The 14,559-nt window shown below is 40.7% G+C and overlaps 2 protein-coding genes across 6 annotated transcripts; one reads left to right on the plus strand and one right to left on the minus strand.

Annotated features, from left to right (window-relative positions):
- The first annotated feature begins 60 nt into the window (after nt 1-60).
- Nucleotides 61-7,525, plus strand: cpt1b (carnitine palmitoyltransferase 1B (muscle)). Of its 4 annotated transcripts, XM_026310659.2 has the most exons (19): nt 61-394; nt 1,492-1,644; nt 1,777-1,916; nt 2,112-2,283; nt 2,445-2,546; nt 3,160-3,297; nt 3,379-3,456; nt 3,688-3,795; nt 4,257-4,341; nt 4,508-4,703; nt 4,781-4,966; nt 5,051-5,156; nt 5,240-5,356; nt 5,470-5,634; nt 5,764-5,898; nt 6,186-6,338; nt 6,453-6,566; nt 6,650-6,742; nt 6,855-7,525. In XM_026310659.2, the coding sequence occupies exons 2-19, from the start codon at nt 1,504-1,506 to the stop codon at nt 6,984-6,986; spliced, it is 2,361 nt and encodes a 786-aa protein (XP_026166444.1). In that variant the 5' UTR covers nt 61-394; nt 1,492-1,503; the 3' UTR covers nt 6,987-7,525. The 4 variants fall into 4 exon arrangements, with proteins under 4 accessions (XP_026166444.1, XP_026166443.1, XP_026166445.1 ...); XM_026310658.2 differs by having other exon boundaries at nt 61-1,644; XM_026310660.2 differs by having other exon boundaries at nt 61-1,644; nt 4,296-4,341.
- Nucleotides 7,526-7,566: 41 nt separating this feature from the next.
- sephs1 (selenophosphate synthetase 1) lies at nt 7,567-13,687 on the minus strand. Of its 2 annotated transcripts, none has more exons than XM_026310665.2 (10): nt 13,567-13,687; nt 12,247-12,369; nt 12,028-12,124; nt 11,416-11,519; nt 11,171-11,278; nt 10,839-10,993; nt 10,629-10,719; nt 10,431-10,530; nt 9,534-9,746; nt 7,567-8,886 (listed from the first exon to the last, which is right to left on the minus strand). In XM_026310665.2, the coding sequence occupies exons 2-10, from the start codon at nt 12,340-12,342 to the stop codon at nt 8,672-8,674; spliced, it is 1,179 nt and encodes a 392-aa protein (XP_026166450.1). In that variant the 5' UTR covers nt 12,343-12,369; nt 13,567-13,687; the 3' UTR covers nt 7,567-8,671. The 2 variants fall into 2 exon arrangements, with proteins under 2 accessions (XP_026166450.1, XP_026166451.1); XM_026310666.2 differs by lacking the exon at nt 13,567-13,687 and adding an exon at nt 12,927-13,522.
- Nucleotides 13,688-14,559: the final 872 nt, after the last annotated feature.

Genomic DNA, 14,559 nt, shown 5'->3' on the forward strand with positions numbered 1-14,559 from the left:
CTTGTTTTTGCTTAATAAACACTATTAGGTCCCATTTCTAAGGTGCAAAATCATGAGGCTTCAATCTGGAGATGAATTTAGTCTATTTGTATTATCATATTGGAGAAGTGCTTGCAGCTTGCAGGTTCAGTTACAGCGGCCTCCTGGCACACGTGAACAGACTCGATCCTCGCTTGGTGTCTTGTTACAAAAAGAAACGGGTGAGAGAGCAGTGTTGGGAGGGAGGGCACCGGCGAGGACAGCTGTGATCTCACCACCTGAGGAAAACCACTTCAAGGGCACTGGAGTCACACACAGAGCGCCCAAGTTTGAGTACATAGGAATTTCACTGCCTCATTCACATGAGCCACAGTCACGGTTTTCCTCTGCCTGGATCACACTGAATCAGAGAAAGGTAAAGTATGGGCTTCTTGTCTTTTATTATATCAAGTGTTGTAGATTTTTGTGATAACTGTAGTGTAGTGTAAACTTTAATGGCTGCCATATTAATTTATGGTGAAAATCCTAATAAGTTAATAAGTTGTTGTTTTAAGCGATATATGTAAAAATAAATTGAAAAACATGATGGGGAAGTTAAGTGACACAGTTAGTTGCTAAAAGATTTATTTTAGCTCTAAGGTTCTACTCTAACAACACTGACTATTAACTTATCTAATAGACTCTTTCAGCATTTTGTAACACCAAAGGATTTACTTTTCATCTGCAGCTTGTACTCTGTTATTATTTTCATGCATCTGAAGTCTGAGCACATGTTCAGCTGGTGGACTACTATATCTGGCCATTGAACTTTGTCCCACTTACTGACTGTTCAGTCATATGACATCCCATGACAAAGAAATCCTAGACCCGTCACCCTGGCCATTACATTAGAGTTGGTTTGTAAACCTCAAATATTATCCAAATTTCACAAAGCCATTGCATTTAATCAACAATGGCTGATCCCTTCCAGCTTTCCAATATATATGTTTTCAGTTTGACACATCTGAGTCCCACATAAGTGACTTTCCTATTTCGTAATGAACAAACACTACAGTCAAACAGTGCAACTTTCCTTTAACTCATGTCCCAAATTTGAGTGAAACTTGTGAAAGGCTGACTTTTTTGTTTATTTTTGGAGGTCATGTAGGAGAATAATGTAGGTTACACTTATAATGGCGAATTAATGAAACACCCAGGGATTCTAAGTGTCAAACCTGGACACGGTTTAATGCAATTTGCAATCCATGTTCCTCAAGTGCCAGGGCCCTGCTTGTTTTCCAACTATCCCTGCTTTACCCACTGCTGATCACCTGGATCAGGTGTGTTCAGTCAGTCATAAGCTGCAAGATATCATGTCAGATGAGGATGGAGTCAGAAAACACCTGCCCACCCCTGCATTAAGTGAACTGAGGTTTTAAAATTCCAAACCATTACTATATTATTTCAATGTAATAGTGGTTTACACGAAAGCTTGTGCAAAAGTCTGACATGTAAGTCTCTATAATGTTGCAGTAATACACAGTGATGGCTGAGGCGCACCAGGCAGTGGGCTTCCAGTTCACTGTGCGCCCAGATGGTGTGGACATTAAACTGAGTCAAGAGGTCATCAAAAACATCTACCATTCGGGAGTGACAGCATGGAAGAAGAAAGCTATTCAGTTCAAGGTACAATAACCAGCACCCTGTGTCTCTGTTTAATACTGAAATCATCTATGACAGTATCTGTACATTTTCTGAACAAAACACAGAGCACAAAGATTTTCTGATACTGAATCTCGTTGCATTTTTATTTCACAGAATGGAGTGTTGACTGGAGTCTACCCTGCCAGTCCATCCAGTTGGCTGATAGTTGTCATTGCCATGATGAGTTCCTTGTATATCCATATAGACCCCTCTCTAGGAATGATTGATGCAATTAAGGATAACCTACCACACAGGTCAGAAACCCCCAAAGTCTGGAATAATCACATCATTCATAGTCATGGTTCAGTGTTTAAGTAGAGCACTATGCTACAGCATAGGTATATTTAAATGAGCTTTACTGTAAACCTGCTGTTTATGGTATTTTCTGTTGGATCACATCTTTAATTTCAACAATGTAACAAGGCCAGTGCTGTGCCTTTTCTGAGCAGAGACTGTATGTCAGTGCAGACCCGAGCGGTGCTGAGCTCAGTTCTGTTTGCCACTGGGTTGTGGCTGTTCCTCATCTACCTCCTGAGATACGCTCTCAAAGCCCTGCTCTCCTACCATGGTTGGATTTTTGAATCCCATGGGAAAATGAGCACATCAACAAGAGTGTGGCTGGTACGTTTATCCTACTGTCTTTCACTCCCTCCTTTGGATTCTTTATTTGTATGATGTGAGTCACTGAATTGTTAGACCACCAGTAAAATGTCCCTCACAGAACAGAGAGTGCACTTGGTTCCTGTGCTCATACACTGTATGTGCTGTTTGTTTGTTAACAGAGTCTAGTGAAGATGCTGTCTGGACGCAGACCACTGCTCTACAGCTTCCAGGCTTCCTTACCCAGGCTCCCTGTGCCCAGTGTGAAAGACACAATTCACAGGGTGTGTAATTACACAGTACTGACAATAATAGGACAACAATTAGGCCTCTAGTCTTTTTAAATGAATGAGTACATTTATATGCACATTAGCAGCCACATTTTGACTCTTACCCCAGTTTATATTTATGACATTAACATGGACAATTAAAAAACCCTGCTTATTCATATCAGCGTATATAAGATCATAACAGTTTACAAGATTTTGTAACCTGACGTGTTCCACAAATGACAGGACTTGGGAAACACCCAGAACAAGTCTTCCAGAAACCAAAAGTACCGTAATCACATACCAAAATATACTGTATTTAAAGGTTATCCAGCCTTTGTTGTGTTTTCTGTTGATAAATCTCTAACATTCATAACATTTACACCATTTGATCAGTATAGATTATTTAACCAAAGAGACAGTGGGTCAGTTCTACCATCAGATAGGGTAGTGTTAGTAGATAAAGATATGCCAGGTTCCCTTAACTGAACAGCTAATGGATGTCATCCAGGTTTTCTGTTTGTGTATCTCAGCTGCTATTATTATATCAGCTGAGATACACAAACAGAAAACCTTTCTACATAACACTGTTGCATTGTCCTGACAACACACCGTGTTTCTCCTTCAGTACCTTAAGTCTGTCCGTCCTCTGCTGGACAATGAGCAGTACAACCAAATGGAAATTTTGGCCTATGACTTCAAGAATTCCATAGCAGCTCAGCTACAGAGATACCTAATCCTAAAATCCTGGTGGGCAACAAATTATGTGAGTAGTTTTTACAAATGATACAACTCAAATTCACTTGAATCATCACATTACACAGCAATAATCTGTTATTTGTACCAGGTAAGTGACTGGTGGGAGGAATACATCTACCTCAGGGGCAGGGGTCCTATTATGGTGAACAGCAACTTCTATGTAATGGTAAGACAGATCAGCCTGTTATACAAGTGATAACAATTAGAGCAATGCAGAAATTAAAAGATTGGGATATAGACTAAATACATTTTATATGAGCAGTATTAAATAAAATGCCTTTTATTCTCACTAATGTTTCTCATTAATGTGATTTTGGAATAAATATTTTTTTATTTGATGTGTATTCTGCTTTTTGTGTTTGTTTTAAATTTTTGTGGTGCATTTATTTATGTGTAGGACCTTTTGTACATAACTCCAACACACCGTCAGGCTGCACGTGTGGGAAATGTGGTCCACGCTATGCTACAGTACAGACGCAAACTTGAACGTGGAGAACATGCACCGGTACTGTGTCATTGCCACCAGTCTTCCATACCCCTAAATACTCATTTAAGGCTTAACCAACCCATGTCTCAGTTTATCCATCTCTATCGTCTCTCTAGTCTGAGCATAAATATTAAATGTTTCTTCTTCTTTAAAGCTCCTGAAAACCTGATTTCAAATCTACATCGATTATTTCTCTATGATATGATGTATTCCTCATGAGTACCAATGAAAGTTTGGGAAACAACCTTAGGCATTTTTTAGAGTGTAACACCCAAAGCCTAAATGAATTTGTTTCATCAACACTATATGGGTGTGATTTGATTGAAATTGACTTGAGAGAAAAACATAAATGCAGCAGCCTCTCACATGAAATGACGTGTCCCACCTTTGGCAGAAAACAGTGTGCTCACATGGGAATCTATTAATTTTCTTTCCCCATTGGTTTAAATCTAGAGATGATTTCATTGTCTTGTTCTCAGCTGAGGGCTTTAGGGACCGTTCCTATGTGTTCCACTCAGATGGAGAGGATGTTTAACACCACACGCATACCAGGCATTGAAACAGGTAAGCACCTTTTCAAGTCTGTACAGTTAAAGGGATGAGTCGATGCTCAGTCCCATAGGACAGACAGTTCTTGCTGTCCTGGGCTACTAGTGAGCCAAATGGTTCTGTTGGTTCCTGTCAATTCCTTTTTTTAATCATATCCATCTCTTATCGACCAATCCTGCAGATATTGTGCAGCACCTCACTGACCGTAAGCACCTGGTTGTCTACCACAAAGGCCGGTTCTTCCAAGTATGGCTGTACACTGGAGGCCGGCACCTCTTACCCAGTGAACTTGAGACACAGTTTCAAAGGATCCTCAATGATACATCAGAACCTCAGCCAGGAGAACTAAAATTAGCTGCCCTTACTGCAGGAAACAGGTATGTACAGCACACACACAGGCAGAGGACACATACTCACATACACTGAGATGTAAGTGTCTTACTCTCACTTCTAGAGTTCCATGGGCTCGGGCTCGGGTTAAATATTTTAGCCAGGGAGTAAACAAAGTTTCCCTGGATGCCATTGAATCAGCTGCTTTGTTCCTGACACTGGATGATGAGCCACAAGGTTATGACCCAACAAAGACCAATTCTCTTGACACTTATGCCAAGTCCCTGCTGCATGGAAAATGTTATGACAGGTAGGCAGAGACTTAATGGGAAGACCTCAGGAAGGTTTTTATTGGTTTGTTTTCCTACAGGTGTTGTAATTCTTTTTGTCACAGGTGGTTTGACAAGTCTGTCACCTTGATCTCTTATACTAATGGAAAAATGGGAATAAATGCAGAACATTCCTGGGCTGATGCACCAATTGTAGGACATATGTGGGAGGTATGAAATGTGTACTGACTTTATATGTTAAGTCGCTCATTCTAAGTTCACAGGGATCTTCAGCTGTACCTTTCTCTGTGTAGTATGTCCTTGCAACAGACTGCTTTCATCTTGGCTATACAGAGGAGGGACACTGTAAAGGGGATGTGAACAAGGGGCTGCCTCAACCCACTCGACTTCAATGGAAATTTCCTGCGGAGGTACAGCAGAATTATCAGTTATTGTTACTGTCCTATATGATCTAATCATAACCATTTTATGACTGTTTCCATTGCAGAATCAATCTGATGTCTTTTTGTTTTCTCCCGTTTAGTGTCAAGAGATCATTGAGTCTTCGTACCTGTTAGCCAAGCAGATAGCTGATGACGTGGACTTCCATGGCTGTCTGTTTACTGAGTTTGGGAAAGGTCTGATCAAGAAGTGCAGGACCAGCCCTGATGCTTTTATCCAGCTGGCCCTGCAGTTGGCACAGTTCAGGGTATGACTGTGGTCATCCCCTGACCTATGTCTGGAAACGCAACACCAACATAATTCCTCAGTATTTACATTCAATCTTTAGTTGTATAATCTGCCATCATTAAATCACAATAATCCATCTGCTTTACAGGACCAGGGAGTTTTCTGCCTAACGTATGAATCATCAATGACTCGTATGTTCAGAGACGGTCGAACAGAGACCGTCCGCTCCTGCACTGCTGAGGCTGTCGCATTTGTCAGAGCCATGGGAGACGCTGGCAAAACAGTAAGCAAAACACATAAACACAAAGAAAGACTTAAGTCAGGATAGCTCGTGTGCTGTCATGTCTCGATCCAAACTGATGTGGCATATTGTAGTGCATAACATGAAAGATGTCATTGTGAGAGGTCACATGGTGCTACTTTGGACCTAGTCACCAAGAACTATTACAGTGTGTCTCTGTGTGTCTGCACTTTAAACACACTGGTGTTCTGGCAGGGTTAAACTAACACACACTAATGTTCACAGCAATAAGGTCATGCTGAAATGCTGTTTGGTGTTTTTGTGATCAGAATGCCCAGAGACTTGGCCTGTTTTGGAAAGCAGCAGATAAGCATCAGAACATGTACCGTCTGGCCATGACTGGTTCTGGTATCGACCGTCACCTCTTCTGTCTCTATATAGTATCCAAATACCTTGGTGCTGACTCACCATTTCTTAAGAAGGTTAGAGCTACAACAAACATCTCATATAATCTTATTATTTTACTGTTTTCTGATCCACAGTTTCCTATTAACATCTGCTCTTTTCTGTACAACATTCACTGTCTGTGCTTCTAGGTGCTTTCAGAGCCCTGGAAGTTATCCACCAGTCAGACTCCACAGCAGCAGCTCAGTTTGGTCGACATCAACAAGTTCCCAAAATATGTGGGAGCTGGTGGTGGATTTGGCCCCGTGAGTTAATTAGCTATGTTTTCGAGATGTGCACTAGTAGAGCTATGTGCAACGATCTAATGGTGTTTCTTGTCCATGGTCAGGTGGCTGATGATGGTTATGGGGTTTCTTATATCATTGTTGGGGAAAACCTCATTACATTCCACATCTCCAGCAAGTTCTCCTGCCCTGACACAGTAAGAAAACAAAATGATGAGTCTGCATGTTACAAATATCTCTACCATTTAAGCTGTACTGCAGAACTTAACACTTGTTCATTTCTTTCCCTCTCTGTCTGTGTGACCGCAGGACTCATACCGCTTTGGTCAGCACATTCAGAAAGCCATGCTTGATATCCAAGCACTTTTCAAGCCTGAAAATGATAAGATAGTGGAGCATGGGAAGCATGTGCACCTGGAAAATGGGAAAAAGCACATATGAAAGATACTATAGAATGATGTGTGGTATTTGTCTCTCATACAGCTTGTGAGGCAGTCTTTGACAAGCTGCACTTATGATCTCTTTGCTTCTCTAGTGGGTCACATGATAAGGAGGCAGTCATTCCACTCAGCCAGACAAAAGGAATAGTTGTTTCTCCTTTATTTCTATTTATATTGTACATTTCAGAGGTGCTTGGGTGTTGAGGGAGAGATGTACTCTTTAATAATGCAAATTTTGTTTTTGCAGTGGTTGTTTTTCACTCCTTGAAACTTTTTGTCAGACCAGACACTGCATATAAATCTGATCTGTATCTGATACAGGGATCTAAACTTTATTTATGGTTTGTGCAAGAATTCAGTGTGTTTGAAAATCAAAATCATGTTATATGCCACCAAGTGTTTTGTCACTTTTGATTAAAAATAAAACCCCTTATACAACCATTATTTCCATCACTGGCTTCTGTACAATGGCTTGAAACTTAGAAATTAAATCCTCCTACTGATGGCTCTGCTGATTTCCATTCTTTACAAACAACTAGATAACCTCTTTAAATACATCACAAAACTCAAACACAGAAACAGTCTATTATAAGAGAAGTTTATTGTAGGAGGTGGGTAGTTATATCTTGTTCCTGATATTCATATGAACATTTACAAAGGCCTTCCAGATTCAACCTAGTTACTAGAACAAGAATGATCAGCTGGATGCTTAATTGCTCATTCATCCTCAGTACATCTTGTAACAACACTGAGAACAAAGTTTAAATGGACCAGATCGTGAACAAAGGCAACAATTTCACTGACCACTGCTGCTGTGTCATCAGCACAATTCTGAAATCTTATGCACCATATTACCTTAAATATGATGATATCATGTGGATGCAGATGGCAGAAGGTTTATCTCCTGAGAATTATGGAATTTCTTCTTATCTAGGACTTTAAACAATTCATCTCTGACTTCAGAAGAACACACAGTGAAGCAACGTCAGTTAGTGGGGAAAAATCAATCTGCAGTTCTGTGACGTGAGTGGATACTGATCATTCACGAGTGCTGCTCCCAAAAAGCGAGAACACAAATCTTCTATTTGAACATTTACTAGTTTACGTGGGGACAATACAAAAAGTCAAAGTAATAAAAAACAAACCACTCTGGCCGCACTCAGTTTCTTTCAAGGCATCAGTTACAGCAATGAACGAAAACTAGGCTTTATAACTGTACAAAGTGAATGGACAAACAAAATCACCATCACAGGGTCTACTTGCTTGATGAGACCAATTTTAAAAGAGGCAACAGACTCCAGACTTCCTAAGATTCAAAATGAATCAACAGTATCAGGTTATTGTCTTCATTGTCATCATCATCACTCTTGTCAGAAGCTTTCTGCCAGTCAAGCACATTTAACATAACAGAGTACAAGAGACACAAAAGGCAAACAGATTTTAAGAATGCTATTTCTTACCAATTTTTGTCATGGGGTACTGTAGGTTGAGTCCACTGGGTGATGGCATGGTCTCTAGGCCACTGTGTAGGGCTGTTTTTCATGGAGATACACACCAACCCAGTCTTTTCTCTGTACTGTGAACTATTCTCTGTATACATTTCACTCTAGGATGGTTTTGTAGTTTATGTGTCTAAAATCACTCAACAGAGCTTTAGGGTTCTGGTTTATGATTCAGCAAGGAGGATTAAGAAGTTGCACCAGGAGTTGGGTTGACATTCTGTGTGGCAGCTTGTGGTGCCACCTCTATGATCCGTGGTTTGTCAATGATTCGAGCAGTGCGGTTTCCTTTTTCTACAATTCCAATGATCCATGCTTGATGGCCCTCTCCATACTTTGGGGATTTTATCTCAGCACAGAATCGGGCAGCCTGCTCCCGGGGCAGACAGATGAGCAGGCCTCCTATTAAAGAAAGGAGATTTAGTCGGTTGAAAGGGGTTTACTTTTCAGTGTGTAGTGATGCTGGTGAGTGTTCACTTCACTTACAGCTGAGTCTGAGCGTTTATAGTGATGCTGATCACAGTGCTGCAGTAATGTAGTATGTACCTTAACCATTACGCCCCGGGTCACCTCACTGTTCTTATTAATAACGCTCAGGTGTGACATCAGATAAGGTGACTCAGGCTTCAGTGCACGTTTCTTGGTTTATCTACATATTTCCACTCGGAGGTATGGTAGTAGTTGGATATATTTGCTAGCATTGAAACACAGATATCACACACTTGAGCCTTTCCCTCAAACACAAATCGACTATACACATTAGTTTTCTTACATTGCATTTCAATGTTTGTTGGACCAGAAATCTAATTTCAGCCAATTTGTCATAATCTCATATTTCCTAATTATGGTCTGCTGTTTTTCACTGTGTTTTAGTTATTTCCACTTTATCTTGTCCCAGCTATACTGTCATATCCACCTGTCTCGTACAACTGAGGTAAACTGACTTCAAATCAGGAGCTGTATATAAAACACTGATTTGAATTTTAAATTCTGTATATTTTGATAATCTCCACAATACAGGCAGGCCACAACCATAAATGCAATCATACCTGATGTTTCAGGGCAGGTGCCGTGCATGAGACCAAACATGTTCCCACAGGCCTTGGACACGGCAGCCATCTTGGCAAGCACCGGGAGGTTGTGGATGACGAATGACACCTCACTTCGCTGTTGTCGTGCCAATGTCTGAGCATGGCCAAGGATGCCAAAACCTGTGATGTCTGTGGCTGCGTGGGCATTGAAAGTGTGCATGAGGCCGGCCGCTACAAGGGCAGAGACAGAGAGAGACTCAGAAGTGTTTCTGAATGATTTATTGGTTAATTAGTAACACTAACAATTCTGATTTCATGGTTGAAGATTAGTCAGGGTTATGAACAAATACTGATTATTCTGTTTGTGTTGATATTCATAAAGACTAAAACTCTGTGGGCAAAAGACTGTGAAAGCAAACAACCATTATGACAAGAGACACTAATTTAAGTATTAAATTATTGTTATTAAAGTATTGTTATTTATAAATTAATGAGAACAATTTAAAAAAAGACAAATGCAAATGTGTACCAAGTGACCAATACTTGTGAACTTGAAGAGATACTGCACGTGAGTTGGCTAATACTTCTTTATAAGCATAACAGTACAACTTTGGTCTCACAGGGAACATCATCATTTAGCATTTTATTATCCGTGCTGTTCCTTTGCCTTAAGATTAACAGACTTGCCAACCTTGAAGAGATTTTAATGTGGTGTAGGTTTGGCATATATGGTCAAAATCAAAGAGAAGCCCCTCACTGTGGGCAGAGGAATGGGGCTGAGCTAAAAAGCCATCGCCAGCTTGTGGCGTACTTTTGATTAAGAAAACATACCAGCGAACATTGACATCAAAATGTGCAAAGGTTGACAGGTCTGCATTAACAAAAGGTATTTGGACAGATTCATACTGGTATTACCTGTCCTGTTGAGTCTAGCCATGTTCATCATGGCTTCATGGTAGGCCAGCTCTACGTCTTCCTGTGTTACCACCAGCTTAATTTTGTTCCACTTCTCAGGCTGAGACATACAAAAAAACAAATATACAGCCAATGATATTAGTGTGTAACATAAAAAAACAAGAAATGTCCAGACAAAGTGAACAGGGGCAGACTTACAATATCTAGCCACTGATGTACCGCTACAGCTACTTGTGTCCCAAGTGGCTTGGTCAAAACCAACACGTCTCCTGGTACTGCGTTGTCAGGCCTGAGAAATGTCAAACAGGACATTATGATTATTTACAACAAAAATGTAGATATTTATGAAACAAATGTGAATAATACAGACATAAGTTAGAAACTTGAGTAGATGGGATTTATTCATACATGATAAATTCATTGGGTTGGCAGACTGTTGTAGCAACTCCTCCCATCACTACCCATGGGTTGAGCACCGTCTGTCCTCCTGTTACCGATGTACCTGCTTCCTCTGACGCATCCTTGAACCCCTGGATGATCAGTGGCATTACTTTGTCTCTCTCCTGTAAAGACCCAGGAAGGTCAGAGCAGCAGCAGAGATCACAATATAATCAAATATAATATCTTTCTTATCTCTGTCCCTTTAATACCTGTTAAGTAACATCTTTATTTGGATTCTACACTGTGATATGAGTAGTAAATGACTTGAATGTGAATGCATTAACTGACATGTCTTTTACCTTCTCTGACATTTTGTTGCTGACTCCCAGAAGCATCAGCATGTTGTCACACTCTGTTACTCCCATGGCGTACAGGTCACTTAGAACATTGGCACAAGCAATTCTTCCCTATAAGAGAAAAACATGGAAATAAAGGCACATAAGGGGGTCGGAGTCAACGTCACATCCTTACACTTGTCACATGTACAAATAATTAATGTAACCACATTGGTGTAAGCACTAATGCCCAAAAAAGAGATCCATACCATCATGTATGGGTCATCCACAATGGGGTATATGTAATCTGTAGTCTGGACCAGAGAAAGGCCTCCATGTCTGAGGGGGATCACACATGTGTCCATGCCTATGCCTTCAAAAACAAAAGACCAGATGTTTACATTCTGTTTGAGAGGAGAGGCTTCAGGTTAATTAATTATTAGCATCATTGGCATCACATGGCCTTTATTTGGTGTCACGTTTTATTTAACACGTTAAGAGCAATAAAATGTTTTGTATCCTCATGTACTTCTTGCTCCTATTCAATCAAGCCCCCTACCCAAATCTGAGTCAACACTGTGAAGTTACTCTGGCTTCATATAGGACACTACTGTTGAAGGACACACACACTCAAGAGTTTTACATAAACAAACTATGTTTTAGTTGCAGCCACAAAACCGGTTTCAATCACAAAGGACAATTGTTCTTACAATTTAAAGTGTTTCTTTGTAATACCATATGTCACTCATCTCCAAACATAAATTAGACAACATATTTAGCATTTTAGGAGATTTTTTTTAACGACCAACTGTTGTTTATGCATTGTGACTATTATACACTAGTTATTTGTCATTATAAGTTTATATGAAGATCATAATTACCTAATCGAGGCATAACTGCCCCCAGAAACTGTTCATCCTCTTGATAGTGGTTCTCTTGTAGGGTCTCTAGTAGCTTCTGTAAAACATCTTGAGGCACCTGTAACCAGAGAAAAAAAACACAATTTTCACACATTAAACCAAATTTTTCATCAGTTGCAATGGCTTTTAATCTGTAAAACAATAATGTATCCAATGCAGAGTTTGATCCGGAGAGCAGACCTTGCAGCCTGTGCCTTTGAGCTCAGCGAAGCGTGTGAGCCTGAAGTTCTTGTCCAGCTCATAGCTTTCGGGGTTAAAAGACTCCCTCACAGACATGTCTGAAGAAACTCTGGGCCCTCACCACTAGGACCACATCAAGAACCAGAACAGAACAAAGAAATTTGTGATTAGAAACAGAATCACAGTTGGCAAAAACATAATAATGTTAATAGCACATCCGTTTGTTCACCACACTGCAATGTTATTTGAGATGATTCACAAATGTGCATCATCTCAAATAACATTGCAATAACATTGCAGTGTGCAAATGACTCATGACCAGAACTAATTAGTTTGATCCTCTCTACAACCACCCTGCAATGAATCCTCCATATATGTAGTTTATATTCATTTTTATAGTGAGCAGAGCTCTGTTAATCTTTATGATTTATTACCAATCAGTCTTCCCATTTAAACAATAAATAGTTTAGTATGAATGCCCCCCCCCCCCCCCCCCCCCCCCCACACACACACACACACACACACACACACACACACACACACACATCCACCAGTGGAAACACAAAAACACAATAAACAGCTGGTGGTGCCACATGACCCACGCTCACACCTGTAGTTTGAGCAGACCTGACGCATGAACAACCTATTGGACACGGTCTGTTGTTGACACTGGGACTTACTGAGGTGTTAGGAAACACTGCGGGAGTGTTCAAGAGACAAAACGCTGCCCGGTTCATTCAACCCCTAGGCACCGACACAGGTGAGCCCGTTTATACGGTGCAATGTCCAGACCACGTGGCACCATGTTTGGGGATATAAACGCTGCGTCTTCCACGTTTGTTTGTTTGTTTTGCGGCAAATGCAGTTTCGGTTCTGGTGCTGATCCATGCATGAGGTGATGTGCATAAGCGGCTCTGTGCAACAAAGAGCCCAGAGTTCGACTCTAAGTGTCTCTGTGTGTGTGTTGCGGTTCGTTTAACGATACACACGCTGCAGAGGCCGCCGCCTAATCACGACTTGTAGCAGCCAAACGCGGCGCCGACTGGTCGCACATGTACGTTAAAAAGTTGCCGAAGAGCCGCCGAACAAAAATGTCGGCGGCGGAAAAATTTAACCCTTTCCTGTCCCTCGCCATGCGATGTGTGCAACATCAGAGTTGGTGTCAATAAAACAGCGCCAAACACGCTACTTGTGCAAAGTACGCAATGATATGGTGCAAAACAGGGGTTTACTGCTGCTCTGGGTGCGATTCTAGGGCCAAAGCAGAGTTATATTCGTGCAACATTTCCCCTTTAATTGCTCCGACCAGTTTATCCTTACCAGCTTCACGTTAGCGGTGGATCCCGACAGAAGAGCGGGGGACAGGACCACAATGCACCGCGGCGAGAATCGGGCGTCCTCGGAGAAAGCCTGACCAAAAGTGACACATGCTCGTCGCCTAATTCAGAAACAGACCAGAGAAACTGTCGAACTATCGCGCAAAACGAAACGCATTTCAAGAAATATTCGCACTCGTCTGCGCTTTATCCTTTTTAAAAACATAATTGGTTTAAAATGCGAAGAGGAAGCTGACGAGATGTCAAAGGGTCCTCTGCCTGCACAGCGGCGGCTTCAACATCCCCTTTAATGGGCTGTGAAGTCTGGCAACAAAATCTCTACAATGGAGTGTACCTTTAATTTACTGTTTCCCTCCAAATGCACCTACAGCATGACACTGTCTACCTGCATGTGCAGGTGCTTCACAAAGGCTCAATAAACTTTTATCTAGGAATAAAATGTTTATAATAATAACGTTGCTACTGCAACAAATATGCTTTTCTTGTATTACAATAATGTGTTATTATATTACTTGTAATAGCTGTCTTGTTTTTTAATTATAGTGTCTACGCTATAAAAACAACACCAAAACAGTTGTCAAGAACTCATATTTAATGCTGGAAACAACTATTCATATTTTATGCACAATGAGCAGAAATGAAAGAAAAGGTATTTCATTCCGTCACAATAAACAGTAGCACTGATGTGCATAGACTAAAAATTCTAATAATGAAAAGAAACACTATTCATCGAGTACTGTGTATTTTCTTCAATATATTTTCAGCCACTGACCATATTTCAGCATATTAACATATTTCATTTGCAAAATTGGCCAAAAATACATCAACTATTTACATTTGGATGATATGTTTGGAACTGAGGCAGATGCTGCACTGCACATTTCACGCAGTGAAATACTGGTCACTAAAAAGGCACAATCCACAATGCACGACTTCCCGTAAAATGTAATTTGTGCAAAATATACGAATGTCCTAC

Source organism: Mastacembelus armatus, chromosome 6 (genome assembly GCF_900324485.2).
Source record: "Mastacembelus armatus chromosome 6, fMasArm1.2, whole genome shotgun sequence".
NCBI lineage: Eukaryota > Metazoa > Chordata > Actinopteri > Synbranchiformes > Mastacembelidae > Mastacembelus > Mastacembelus armatus.

What these genes read in the sequence shown, in the direction of transcription:
- sephs1 (XM_026310665.2), bottom strand. Translation starts at nt 12,342, where the DNA reads ATGTCTGTGAGGGAGTCTTTTAACCCCGAAAGCTATGAGCTGGACAAG. An exon ending in TCAAAGGCACAGGCTGCAAG is followed by an intron (nt 12,125 to 12,246) that starts GTCTGCTCTCCG and finishes CTCTGGTTACAG; the next exon opens with GTGCCTCAAGATGTTTTACA. An exon ending in GCAACAAAATGTCAGAGAAG is followed by an intron (nt 10,994 to 11,170) that starts GTAAAAGACATG and finishes GGGTCTTTACAG; the next exon opens with GAGAGAGACAAAGTAATGCC.
- cpt1b (XM_026310658.2), top strand. Translation starts at nt 1,504, where the DNA reads ATGGCTGAGGCGCACCAGGCAGTGGGCTTCCAGTTCACTGTGCGCCCA. An exon ending in TGAAAGACACAATTCACAGG is followed by an intron (nt 2,547 to 3,159) that starts GTGTGTAATTAC and finishes TTTCTCCTTCAG; the next exon opens with TACCTTAAGTCTGTCCGTCC. An exon ending in ACTCACCATTTCTTAAGAAG is followed by an intron (nt 6,339 to 6,452) that starts GTTAGAGCTACA and finishes CTGTGCTTCTAG; the next exon opens with GTGCTTTCAGAGCCCTGGAA.